The sequence below is a fragment of the Pelophylax lessonae genome, assembly GCF_965119305.1.
Source record: "Pelophylax lessonae genome assembly, chromosome: 4".
Classification (NCBI taxonomy): domain Eukaryota; kingdom Metazoa; phylum Chordata; class Amphibia; order Anura; family Ranidae; genus Pelophylax; species Pelophylax lessonae.
This window is the reverse complement of record NC_138771.1, coordinates 519,122,698-519,135,904: the sequence shown is the minus strand read 5'-3', so window position 1 is coordinate 519,135,904 and position 13,207 is coordinate 519,122,698. Positions and strand designations below refer to the sequence as shown.

Below are 13,207 nucleotides of genomic sequence, written 5' to 3'. Positions count from 1 at the left end.
ACAGGCTCACCAAAATTGCACAGCAGAAGATTGGAAAAACGTTGCCTGGTCTGATGAGTCTCGATTTCAGCTGCGACATTCAGATGCTGGGGTCAGAATTTGGCGCAAACATGAAAACATGGATCCATTCTGTCTTGTATCAACTGTTCCGGCTGGTGGTGTAATCGTGTGGGGGATATTTTCTTGGCACACTTTGGGCCCCTTAGCACCAACTGGGCATCGTTTAAATGCCACGGCCTACCTGAGAATTGTTGCTGACATGTCCACCCCTTTATGACTACAGTGTACCCATCTTGCGATGGCTTCTTCCAGCAGGATAATGCACCATGTCACAAAGCTCAAATAATCGTAAAACTGGTTTCTTGAAAATGACAAAGCGTTCCCTGTACTACAATGGCCTCCACACTCACCAGATCTCAATCCAATAGAACACGTTTGGGATGTGGTGAAACCAGAGATTCGCAACATGGATGTGCAGCCGACAAATCTGCAGCAACTGTGTGATGCCATGTCAATATGGACCAAGATCTCCGAGGATCATTTCCAACACCGTATTGAATCTAAGCCATGAAGAATTAATACAGTTCTGAAGGCAAAAGGGGATCCAACTCGGTACTAGCAAGGCATACCTATTAAAGTGGCCGGTGAGTGTACACCAACCCAAGGCAAATCTCCTCTTCAAAAGTGACTGCCATTGAGGCCACCGCCTATCTTCAAGGAGTATTTTCAACTTTATAGAAAGGTACACATGCAAAGAGCAATTTGTTATCTTGACTAGGGAATGTGAAGGATCCTTTTCTCTTTGGTCAAAGAGATTTCGGAGTCAAAAAATTATGAAACCAATAGCACTCATTATTACCTTTGTACTGCCAGTTTATCTGACCGGTTGCTTGAATTGAACACAAAATTCATACTGAGGTACAAGATTATGTGAAACATCAGTACTCACAGTTACAGCTGATGAACACATGCCAAAAGTAAGTACATAACGCATGTTTAACCGGTCGCCTATAATCCCGCTGATAAACAGACCCTGTTATCAAAAGAAACATGTTTCAATGGAAGATACAACATTTTCTCTCATTTAAAAACAACCCTAGAAATATAATTTGCGTATGAGCATTTTCACTTCTCCCACCAAACATGACCATGTTGAAATATTTGTATGTGCTTTTATAGCTGGAGTACCATAATTGGTTATGTTAAAGTCTTAAAGTGTATGTTTGGGGAAAACATATTTCATGCACATTTCCCTGCTTTTATACCTTTAAAAAGATAAAAAAAAAATTGAAAAAAAAAAAAAAAACAGTAGTGATGGGATTAGGATCCAAACCAATTTGTTCAAGCCCACCAGGAAGCGGCCACATGTACAGGCTCATCATCTGCAACCAAGGCATTCCCCACCTTGTAAACACATGTATATGGCCCTTGTAGGTGTTGGGCTTTGGGGAGGGGAAGCCCCAGCCAAAGATGATGATTGGCCCCTACAGATGACCGCTTCCTGGTGGGCTTGCAAATGCAGGTACGGATTCTAGTCCAAACATGCCTGAGGTGATCATTATCGAGGGAGGAGGAGAACAAGTGATCTGTCAAAAGGAGCAAATGAAAGCTGGGCAGAGTGGAAAACGATGCTTGTGATTTTAGGGCAACAGAGGCAGTGTTGTCAACTCAAAAAGGAAATTAGGAACTCAAAGCATTTCTAGCAGATTTATTTGTTTTTGTACCTGTAGCATTTTTAAAGGGATATAGCATCAGGAAGTATTTAAAAGATGTAATTAATATTCATTTGGAATATTTTGCCCAGACATACACTACATTATATGTGCATATCTGTTACCAAGGATATAGCAAGCCACTAAATAGGATCTAATAATAGACATCCTAAATTGTCAGAAGACAAAACCCAACTCAATAGAGGGGCGAGTGCTGTGTCCATCAATAAGCTTCAGAGTAAAGGATTTTACGGTAAGACAAAAAAAACAATTTTCTCTTTCGTTCATTGACGGACACGGCTCCAGAATCTTCTTGACAATTGGGACGTCCCAAACCAGTGTCGAACATGAGGGGAGGGGAGAGAAAAAAAACAAAACAAAAAAAAAATAATAAATTCCAAAAAGGCTAAACCTAGCCAACCAGGTAACAACTGGAGCTCACCCTAACAAAAAAAAAAAAAAAAAACATACACCCTCAAAGAGGACTAATCTTCTCAAACAGCGGCCTGCAAAATATTGCGGCCAAAAGCGGCATCCGCAGATGCCAGCACATCTATTGTATAAAATTTTGTAAAAGTGTGCTCAGATGATCAGGTGGCCGGCTTGCCAACCTGCACCACTGGCCCAAAGGCACTAAGCGCCCACATAGAAAGTGCCTTTACAGGGAACGGAGGAACCTGACACTAAGTGGAATAGGCCTGCACCACCGCCCATCTTGTCCATCTGGAAATGGTCGCGGCAGAGCAGATGCGACCAACCCTTTGCAACGTCCATCAAGTAAGGGCAACTAGTAAGGCTGATTTCCTAAACGACTCGGTGGCCGCAAGGTACACCCTGATCTGATCGCCGGATACACATCCAGAGAGTGCAAGGACAATCTCCTTCAGATCCCCAGGCTTAGAACACAGAGAAGGCAACACAATGTCAGTAATCACATAAAAAACAAAAACAACCTTAGGAAGGAACAACTGACAAGGGTGAAGCACCACCAGGTAAGGTGAACAACTAGACAACGCTGCCAGCTCAGACACCCTGCATGCAGAAGTAATAGCCACCAAGAAGGCTACCTTCTGGGACAATGTAAGCAGAGGAACCTTGCAAATATTTCCGAAAGGCAGGTATTGGAGAACCGACAGCACCATATCGAGAGCCCATGGCGGCAACAGAGACCTTACTGGAGAGCCCCCTAAAAAAAAGGTGCAAACCAAAGCAAAAGGACGGCAAAAGAAGACCGCCAAGGCCAAAAAACTGGCCCTTGACATTACCCAAGGCCAGACGCTGCTCAACACCTCGGAGGAATGCCAAAATCCGAGCCACCGGAATGGAACGGGAATTAACCCCAAAAGACTTACCCCCCCGCAATGTTTAATTTCAAACCGAACTCCTACAGAGTCCACACAGTAATATGCAGGTTGTCCTTTAGAGCAGTCGGAGAAGATAGTCCAGATACCCAGTACCGCAATCCCCAGCTCCCGCTACAATGCCAACACCGGGGCAACACTTTTGAGAATACCCGAGGAGCTGCAGCGACCAACGGGTAATGTCATGAATGGAGCATGCTCCTCACTCACGGCAAGCAAAGGAAACGCTGATGACCGGCATAATAGAATGTGAAGGTAAGCGTCCTTGATGTGGGGGGATGCCACTACTGTACAAATAGACCCCATTCGGAACTTCTGTACCCGTGTAAGCGGTTCAAAGCTTTGGAGGTCCAAGATTGGATGTACCTCGCCTTCCTTCCTGGGAACTGTAAACAGATTTAACTAGAAACCTTGAAAACGTTCCCATTTTGAAACCGGAACAATCACCCCTTGAAGTAGAAAGGCGTGCACTGCCCCAAAGAGGCCCCGCAGGCGGTCTGGGGACAAATGTAGATTGGAAGAAAAGAACCTCACTGGAGGATAAGAAGGAAACCCGATCTTGTAGCGGGACCAGATCAGCTCGTGGACCCACCTGTCAAATCAGGAAGGTCCATGGGTCCGGAAAGAAGCAAAGACGCCCCCCCCACCTCAGACACGGATGAGGGCGCCCCTTCAGGCAGAAGAGGGCTTGTCCGCAGGCCTGGAAGAACCGGCTCTCTGTGATGAGACTCCTCGTTCCTGGTAGCCTGTGGAAGAAGAGTACTCTTCCTCCCTATAAGACCCTTAAGGATATCATCCAGGAAGATCCAAACAGGCGATCCCCCAAAAAGGGGAGAACAGAGAAAGCCGTCTTGGAAGACTGGTCCTCAGACCAGCATTTCAGCCATATCAGGTGCCGAAGGACCACTGCTGTCACAGACAGCCTAGAAACCAAGGAAGCGCATCCAGGGAGGCACCACAGACAAAACTGCAACCCCTGGACCAATTGGTCTGCCAGCTCGCAAGGGCAGGGGGAAGCTGTTCCCCTTCCAGGTCCTGGCGCAAAAGCTTTGCCCACTCTGTTAAAATCTGGGACACCAATGCTATGATGACCACCGGCCTAAGGACCGAACCGGCCACAGGAAACATGTGGGCGACCAAAGTCTTAAAGACCAGGCCACTTTTTTCAACTTGGCACTGCGTGACTTTAACTGACAATTGTGCAGTCATGCAATGCTGTACCCAAACAAAATGTACGTCCTTTTTTACCCCACAAATAGAGCTTTCTTTTGGTGGTATTTTGGTGGCACCTGTGCGCTTTTTATTTTTTGCGCTATAAACAAAACAAAAAAAAAAAAAAAAAAAAAGACAAATTCTGCTATATAAAAAAAAAAAAAAAAAAAAAAAAAAAAACTTTACATTTTAGGCCAATTTGTTTTTTTACCAAAAATATCGCAATAAGCGTACTTTGATTGGTTTGCGCAAAAAGTTATCGCGTCTACTAACTACGGGAAAGATTTAGGTAATTTTTATTGTTTTTCTTTTTACTAGTAATGGCGGCTATCTGTGATTTTTAGCGGGACTGCGACATTGCGGACAGATCGGACCCCGACACCAGTACTAAAAAATATGCACTGTTATTGTAATAATGACACTGGCAGGGAAGGGGTTAACATGGTGGGTGATCAAGGGGTTAAATGTGAGCCTAGGGGAGTGATTCCAACTGTGGGGGGAGGGGGGGCGTGGATTCTAAAATGACCATAGATACATGTGATCCTATATAGAAGGATCACAAGGGCTCTATGATCATTCCAGGGAGAAGAACGGTCAGCTGTGTTTACAACAGCTGACCGTTCCTCTCTCTCAGCGGGGAACGATCGCGGGTGTCAGGCGGCAATCAGAGCCGCCTGACCCGTGCATCGGCTTCCCCTCTGCCGAGTGGGGGGCCGGAGTGTACTGCCGGCAGCGTGCGCTCGCCCCCTAGCTGCCTGTGTGCGACCAATGTAGACCTACGTCAGTTTGTGCAGGAGAGCCACCTTGCTGCAGCAAATAGGCGGCGGGTGGTCGGGAAGCGGTTAAAAGCCAGAGACACCTCCACCGGATTGAAAGTGGAGTTATTCGGCCTAAAATTCTGAGAATCCACCACAGGTGGGACTGTCCACTTTTTTTAAACGGGGACTATTCAAAGGGATACCGTCTAGCAAAAATGCTTAGGCACCAACATAACGCGTTTAGGTTACTGACTCGTGACAATTTTGTCCAGTATGTGGTAAAAGAAGACACCTTTTGCGCTTTTGGGGAGCTGTTGGTACCAAAGGAGACCGGCACCTCCGATGCAGCAGCATCCTCCAATTTTAAAGTTGCACGCACCGATAATCAGTGCATTCACCAGCGCCGTTGCATGCATGGCTGCAGTAGAAGAGGAAACATCCTCACTATCAGAGCACTCGAAGTGCGTCGATGCAGACCCAGTAAAGTCGCAACATATCAGGAATTATTGCATAGACACAAAACAGGCAGGTGAGGGTCGCTGACTGCGATCCCGCAAGGGGACACTGACCGAGGGCCCACAAAAAAAACCACCTACTGGAACCTGTGAAATAAAAAAAAAAAAAAAAGGGGGAGGTCACCCTCTGAGCCCCTCCACCGAGGCCGCATAAAATATAAAATAGCCCCCTTAAAGGCTGTTACAAGGGGGGGGGGGGCTGACGCATTGTGAAGTTAGGCAATGATGTTGGTTGAGAAGATCTGGCTCACAATCAGCATTCCAATCTCAAAGCTGTTCAGTAGGGTTGAGGTCAGGGCTCTGCGTAGACCACTCAAGTTACACCCCCCCCCACCAAACCATGTCTTCATGAAGCTGGCTTTGTGCACAGGAACACATTTGCCTCAAAGCTGAATTGTCCTTTAATGTTTTTCTATGCTGCAGAATTAACAGGTCTCTTCACTGGAAACACCCGAACCAATAGGTTAATTCACTTTAAATGCCCATTTTTACTAAATATGCATACAAACATCAAAACATAGGGGGCTATTCATTAAAAATTAATAATGAAGTTGATGACCACAATTTTAAAAAATACAGTGTTCAATAACTTACCACTGCATAGGAAAAGAGGAAAATTGTGTCCAGGAGGCCCAGGAAGATGGTAGCAGAATTGGAATTGGGGAACAGGTGATGTCCTTTCCAAGTCTGATGAAGATAACAGAAAAATACTTTTTTTATGAAAAGGTAATCAGTTATAAAAATGTTTGACAACTGTCTGTCCAACCTATGAATTTGTTATAAATCTCCGTGAATATTTTTGTCTTTTATCGTGTTAGCTTAGTGTAACAAAAAAAAAACTTTACTTAAAACTTAAGTAAAGATGTACCGGTGTCGCTCGTATAAAGCAACGTCTTTTTTTTTTTGCATTTTTTAATATATTACAAGAAAATGACACCTGGAAACTGATTGGCTGCTTTGGACAACAGAGGCCTGTTCCTTCACTGCATTGTTGTATGCAATGTTAGATGTGAACATGCAATGTGAAATGTCTCTTAATCCTCTCATCCTAGAGTATGCTATAGGCCCCCTTTGCAGATCCTGGTCAGTATATTTACAGTGGATATAAAAAGTCTGCACACCTTGTTAAAATGTCAGGTTTCTGTGATGTAAAAAAATTAGACAAAGATAATTTCAGAACTTTTTTCCATCTTTAATGTGACCTATAAACTGTACAACGCAATTGGAAATCAGACTGAAATCTTTTAGGGAGGGGGCCTCTGATTAACCCCAAATAAAGGTCAGCTGTTCTAGTAGGTCTTTCCTGACATTTTCTTAGTCGCATCCTACAGGAAAAGTCGCATCCTACAGGAAAAGCCATGGTCCGCAAAGAGCTTCCAAAGCATCAGAGGGATCTCATTGTTAAAAGGTATCAGCTATAAAAACTTATTGAAAACTAAAAGGTATCAGCCAGGAGAAGGGTACAAAAGAATTTCCAAGGCATTAGATATACGATGGAACACAGTGAAGACAGTCATCAAGTGGAGAAAATATGACAACAGTGACCTTACCAAGAACTGGACGTCCCCCCAAAACTGATAAAAAAAGAAGAAAACTGATCAGGGAAGCCAAGAGGCCTACAGCAACATTAAAGGAGCTGCAGGAATATCTGGCAAGTACTGGCTGTGTGGTACATGTGACAACAATCTCACATATTCTTCATATGTCTAGGCTATGGGGTAGAGTGGTAAGGTGGAAGCCTTTTCTTGCAAAGAAAAACATCCAAGCCCAGCTAAATTTTGCAAAAACACATCTGAAGTATCCCAAAAGCATGTGGGAAAATGTGTTATGTCTGATGAAACCAAGGTTGAACTTCTTGGCCATAAAATTCCAAAAGATATCTTTGGTGCAAAAACACCACTCCACAACACCAAAAGAACACCATACCCACAGTGAAGCATGGTGGTGACAGCATCATGCTTTGGGGCTGTTTTTCTTCAGCTGGAACAGGGGCCTTAGTCAAGGTAGAAGGAATAAGGAAAAGTTTGACATACCAGTAAATATTGGCATAAAACCTTCAGGCTTCTGATAGAAAGCTGAACATGAAGAGGAACTTCATATTTCAGCATGACAACAACCAAAAGCATCCATCCAAATCAACAAAGGAATGGCTTCACCAGAAGAAGATTAATGTTTTGGAATGGCCCAGCCAGAGCCCAGACCTGAATATGATTGAAATTATGTGGGGTGATCTGAAGAGGGCTGTGCACAGGAGATGCCCTCGCAATCTGACAGATTTGGAGTGTTTTTGTAAAGAAGAGCGGGCAAATATTGCCAAGTCAAGATGTGCCATGCTGATAGACTCATACCCAAAAAGAGTGCTGTAAAAAAAAAAAAATCAAAAAAGGTGCTTCACCAAAGTATTCATTTAAGTATGTGTACACTAGTTTTTACTTCCCTCCACCTAAAAGATTTCAGTTTGTTGTTCAACTGAGTTGTGCAGTTTATAGGTCACATTAAAAGTTGGAAAAAGTTCTGAAATGATTTATCTTGGTTTCATTTTTTTTTTTACATCACAGAAAGGACATTTTAACAGGGATTTTTATATTCACTGTATATGTGCCTTTTGCCTCAGCAAAAGAATGTTAAACATGTTGGAAACTACTGTATATAAGCCAGCCCTGTGATTTAAAGTCATTAAAAGGTTAACTTTTTTTTTTTTTTTTTTAAATAGTAAACATTTTATACTTACCTGCTCTGTGCAATGGTTTTGCTCAAAACAGCCCCGATCCTCCTCTACTCAGGTCCCCCATCACTCCTGGCTCCTCCTCTTATCCAAGTGCCCCCATAGCAAGCCGCTTGCTATGGGGGCACTTGTGTGTGCTCGTTCCCGAGCCCTGTGTGTCCATAAGATACACAGAATGGGGCTCGGCCCAGCCAAACCTTCAACCTTTAGAACCACTTTAAGCTGACTGAATAGTCAGTTTGGTGTGTCAGATCTGCTCAATTTACAGAATATCTAGTGTGAGGGCCAACCTTAGAGTGTACATCTGGCCAAAAAAAAAAAAAAAAGTGGTACATCACTGCAATATATATATAAACATGTCCCCTATTTTTTTCTTTTTAAAAATGTTGCAAGTATAGAAGAAACACATTAAGCTTCTAAATTCCTGTAGTGACAACACTGCCCATTTCTCCCATGTGGGAATTTACAGTATATTCCCCTCTCTTCAATTCAATAACATAAGGGGGGTCAGTATTCCAGCAAGAAAGAAGGGCATCAAAGGCAGCATTGTCAGCTCAATACAGGAAGTTAGGGGCTTACTGGATTTCTGATAGGATCAACAGGTAATTACAATGTTTTTAGATAGATAATATATATATATATATATATATATATATATATATATATATATATCTATATCTATATATATCTATCTCCATCTATCTATAGCAAAGTTGATCCAGGTTCTTCCTACAATCCAAAAAATACTGGAAGACGAATTGACTTTGACCTAAACTGCCTCAATCATATGTATATCTGTGCAATCTCTTCCAGGGCCTAGGATTTGTGTATGCTCTATGCACTCTGCAAAACAAAGTAAAATATTGGTGTCAAGTATATTACATCTTTTCCATTCCTGATCTTGCTCTGCTAACAGATTGGCCTCACCGAGTTTGGGTCCACGATGGACATAGAGGCATTTAGGCTGGGTGGAGTCCATTGGTTGTTTATGCTGACTTTCACATTGCTGAAAGCTTTCCTGGAGGCATGAAGCAGCGAGTAACTGGGGGAAGCAAAATAAACACACAATTAATAGATATAAATACAAACCTAAAAATGTAAGTGTTAAGTCCATGTTAACCAGGTTTTATGCTATATTCATAGTTAGGGCAGAACATGAAACATTGTGGCATACCTCATCCCCAAAACCCCAACTGTTTCCTTTACCTACATTACAAGGCGCATCATCCAAGGAAATCCTGTGATTCTTTTTAAATTTAGCACGGCTGTGCATGGGTCCGCATCATCAAGTTTCAGGAATGCTGGATAGAATTTTCAAGTCCCATTTACCACTGCAGCAGGAGAACTATGCAGAGCACACTGGGGACCCATTCTACTCCACTCTTTGGTTCTGCATTTTCTCAAAATTTGGTTCGTACCTCCATATGGGCTTGAGGTTGGGGGGGGAGACGTTACAAGACCCTGTGCATTGCACCCATTACGCACTGATCACAAGTGCAATGCTCTGCAGGCCTCATTACAAAAAGTACTAAAGGTACATTGACCATGAAATCAAAGTTAATGTTTTGTTTTTTTTACTTTTCACTTATTGACAACCCAAAAAAGTTTTTAGTCTGTGCCTATAGTTAACAGTATATTGGAATAGGCCACCTTGACACTCAAGCTGTTTTGGAACTACAAGTCCCATGAGGCGCTGCAAGACTGACAGCCACAGGCATGACTCCCTGATGCACAATGGAATTTGTGGTTTTACCACAGCTGAACTATCAAGGTTACCTAGCACTGCACTACATTATGCTGACATTAAAACTTGTAGTCTGGCATTATGGGAATAGAGTTTTGCATGGTAGCCAATCCGCTTTTAACTTCAGCTTGTTCAATTAAAAAACTGGAATCCAAATGGTTTGTATGCAGAGCTGTACCAGATTTTGCGCTATCCAGTTGTAGTAAATCAACCCTAATTTAACAAGTGCATCCCCCACAGAAAAGGTCACAGATTTTCTATTACAGGGCTATTTGCTCATTTTAAATATAAATAAGGCTTATGAAGTATTGTTTAAATAGGCTAGTATTTTAAGAGAATATCTCAAGGTCATTGTCTCAGTAAAAATAAAACTCTTGTTATTGGAGGTTTCATCAACATTCACACAGCCTCTCCTGATTACACGATCCAATATACAGCTGGTGACACGCTTTCCAGATCACATGACCCGTACATCCTGGATGTCCTGGCCTGTAAACCTGCAATTCAGGTCAGACAACACCCAATGATGCGTTATGTTGCAAGCCTAGATTTTATAAATTGTGATACATTAGATACAAAGATAATAACCTGAATCTGGGATCTTGCACCATAGAAAAATAAAGATGTAAACCTGTATTCTAACAATGTGGGGCATAAGTGCACTTCAAAACAGAGTATTTATCTCTTTTTGCCCCCTTCTCCTGATTGAACCTAACCAACTCCCTTCTCTATGGACAAAAGTCATAAAAAAAATAAATAAAAAGACCTGATTCTTTTATTTACACATTTAAGCTGGATGGGGTAAATCCCTCCCAGGGGACTTCCATGCTATCAGAATACACTGATCAGCCATGTTAGCTTCAGTTGACGGCACTGATCGTGTGGAAATTTTCCAACAGGCCGCTTGTACATGGATCGAAATTCGGCGGGTCCCATCTGAACCAGCATAATTTCGATTCATGTATGGCTGGCTTTACTTCTAACTGATATAAGTAAAAGACAAAAGGTGACCAGCGCTATGGAGTATGAAATGAACAGTGAAAGATGGAATAAAATAGTAGGTGTAAGCAGCCAACAACCAAACCCCGAAGGGTTAAGAATAAAGTGAATGTGCAAAGGGGTTGAGACGGCGCTACCTAAAAGGGGATCAAGTGCTAATTAAAGTGCAGTAATGTGCAAAACCTCATATGATGAGGGGGGGGGGGGGTGACACCCACTGATTATTAATTATAATTCCCAAAGGTCAAAAGTAAGAAACACACTATTGTGTCGATCCCCAACAACCGATTGGATCTGTTGGTGTATGGTGAAGTTTATCCAAAAAATACCGAAGGTGAAACAAATAGACAAAATCTATATGGTAGTGAATTTATTCCAATAAAAGAGTAATACAGTGCAAACTGGTAAAAATAATAAATGATACATATATATTAAAATCCCTGGTGGCGAATATGAGAAAAAAATTCCTAAAGTGATATATCTCACAGAGGTTAGGTGCTGTAATCACCTAAAAGACCACTAGGTGTAGCATATACAACCTGTTCAATGGAGTGGTCCAACTGAAGTAGATTCCGGGGTTCCTCTCCACAATCCAGCAAGGCACCGGCTGGCGATCTCACAGAAAGGAACGAGAGGGGAGCCCCATGAAGCAGTATATAGTAGGAATGCCAGTACAAAAAATAGTATAGACTCACGGTGAAGCTGCCTCGGATCAGTGTAGAGCTACGCCGGGAAGCTTCCGCGTTCCACGGCTGCAAAGTCCGAGACCGGAAGTGACGCAATGGACCGCTCCAGCAGACGTCCTGACGAAACGCGTAGGGCAGGTCCTACGTTACTACGTAGGGCGTAGCTCTACACTGATCCGAGGCAGCTTCACCGTGAGTCTATACTATTTTTTGTACTGGCATTCCTACTTTATATATATATATATAGGTAAAAAAAAAGAAATTATTTAAGTTTGCCGCCTTTTACTGCAAAAGGCGCGTAGATATAGCTTTTTAAATTAGGCGGGAAGCTAGTCAGTAGTAGTTTAAGCGGGAAGTTAGTTAGCGATTGGGCAGGAATTTGAAGATTTAGGCAGGAAAGTCACGTGTAGTTCGGGCGGGAGTAACGTGTGACGCATGCCAAGCGTCACATGGCTAGGGCTATAAAAGAGGCTGCGCGGCTCATCTTACCTCAGTGTGTCCTGAACAGTGAGGCGAGCTCCCCCTCCCTGTCGTAGGCACCTTTATGTGGTTTTGTCACCCTTGTATCAAAGGGTGGATTTGTTGTATTTCTTTGATGAGCGCTCAAGTTTTTTTATGACTGAGCGCAATTTTTTAAGACTGGAGTTTTTATATATATTTTTTTGTTATGTCAATAAAATATTTATTCATTTATTTACCAATAAAGGTGCCGCGGCCATTTCAATACCACATTTGTTTGTCTGGTCTCTTTATTTATAAATAATCACTTTGTTTTGAGACCCCGTTCACACTGGGGCGACTTGTCAGGCGACCTGGTCGCCTGACAAGTCGCCGTGGGTCACCTGCCATAGAGTAGCACAGGACCCGTTCAAATAGGAGCGACACAAGTCGCTCCGACTTAGAAAAAGGATCCTGTACTACTTTGGGGCGACCTGCATTGACTTCAATGATATGAAGTCTGTGCATGCCGCTCCGAGGTCGCGGTGCGAGCTGTGCACCGCGACTTCACAGGTCACCCCGGGAAGTCGGGTCGCCTGTATGTGAACTGGCTCTTAATGCAGCCTACAATCCCATGTTATGCTGCCTGTTTCATCATGACCGGTTTGGTGTTGGGTCAGTGATGGTCTGGGGAGGCATAGCCATGGAGGGACGCAAAGAGCTCTACAAGCTAGACAATGGCACCCCGAATGCCATTAGATATCGGGATGAAATCATTGGACCCATTGTCAGACCCTACGATGGTGCAGTGGGTCCTGGGTTCCTCCTGGTGCACGACAATGCCTGGCCTCATGTGGCGAGAGTATGCAGTTAGATTCTGGAGGATGAAGGTATTTATACCATTGAATGGCCCCCATGCTTGCCTTACCAAAATTCAATAGAACACCTCTGGGACATTATGTTTCAGTCCATTTGACGCCACCAGGTTGCATCTCAGTCTGTTCAGGAGCTCAGTGATGCCCTGGTCCAGATCTGAGAGGAAATACCCCAGGACATC

At 43.2% G+C, this 13,207-nt stretch overlaps 1 protein-coding gene across 1 annotated transcript in view; it reads right to left on the bottom strand.

The window, feature by feature from the left end:
• The window catches only part of SLC37A3 (solute carrier family 37 member 3), a 68,831-nt gene that overhangs the window by 50,333 nt on the left and 5,291 nt on the right, over nt 1-13,207 (bottom strand). The window contains exons 3-5 of the mRNA XM_082255073.1: nt 9,211-9,325; nt 6,153-6,245; nt 950-1,033 (exon numbers count right to left, since the gene is read on the bottom strand). Of these exons, the coding sequence (XP_082111199.1) occupies nt 950-1,033; nt 6,153-6,245; nt 9,211-9,325 (292 nt within the window). The remainder of the gene's footprint in view (nt 1-949; nt 1,034-6,152; nt 6,246-9,210; nt 9,326-13,207) is intronic.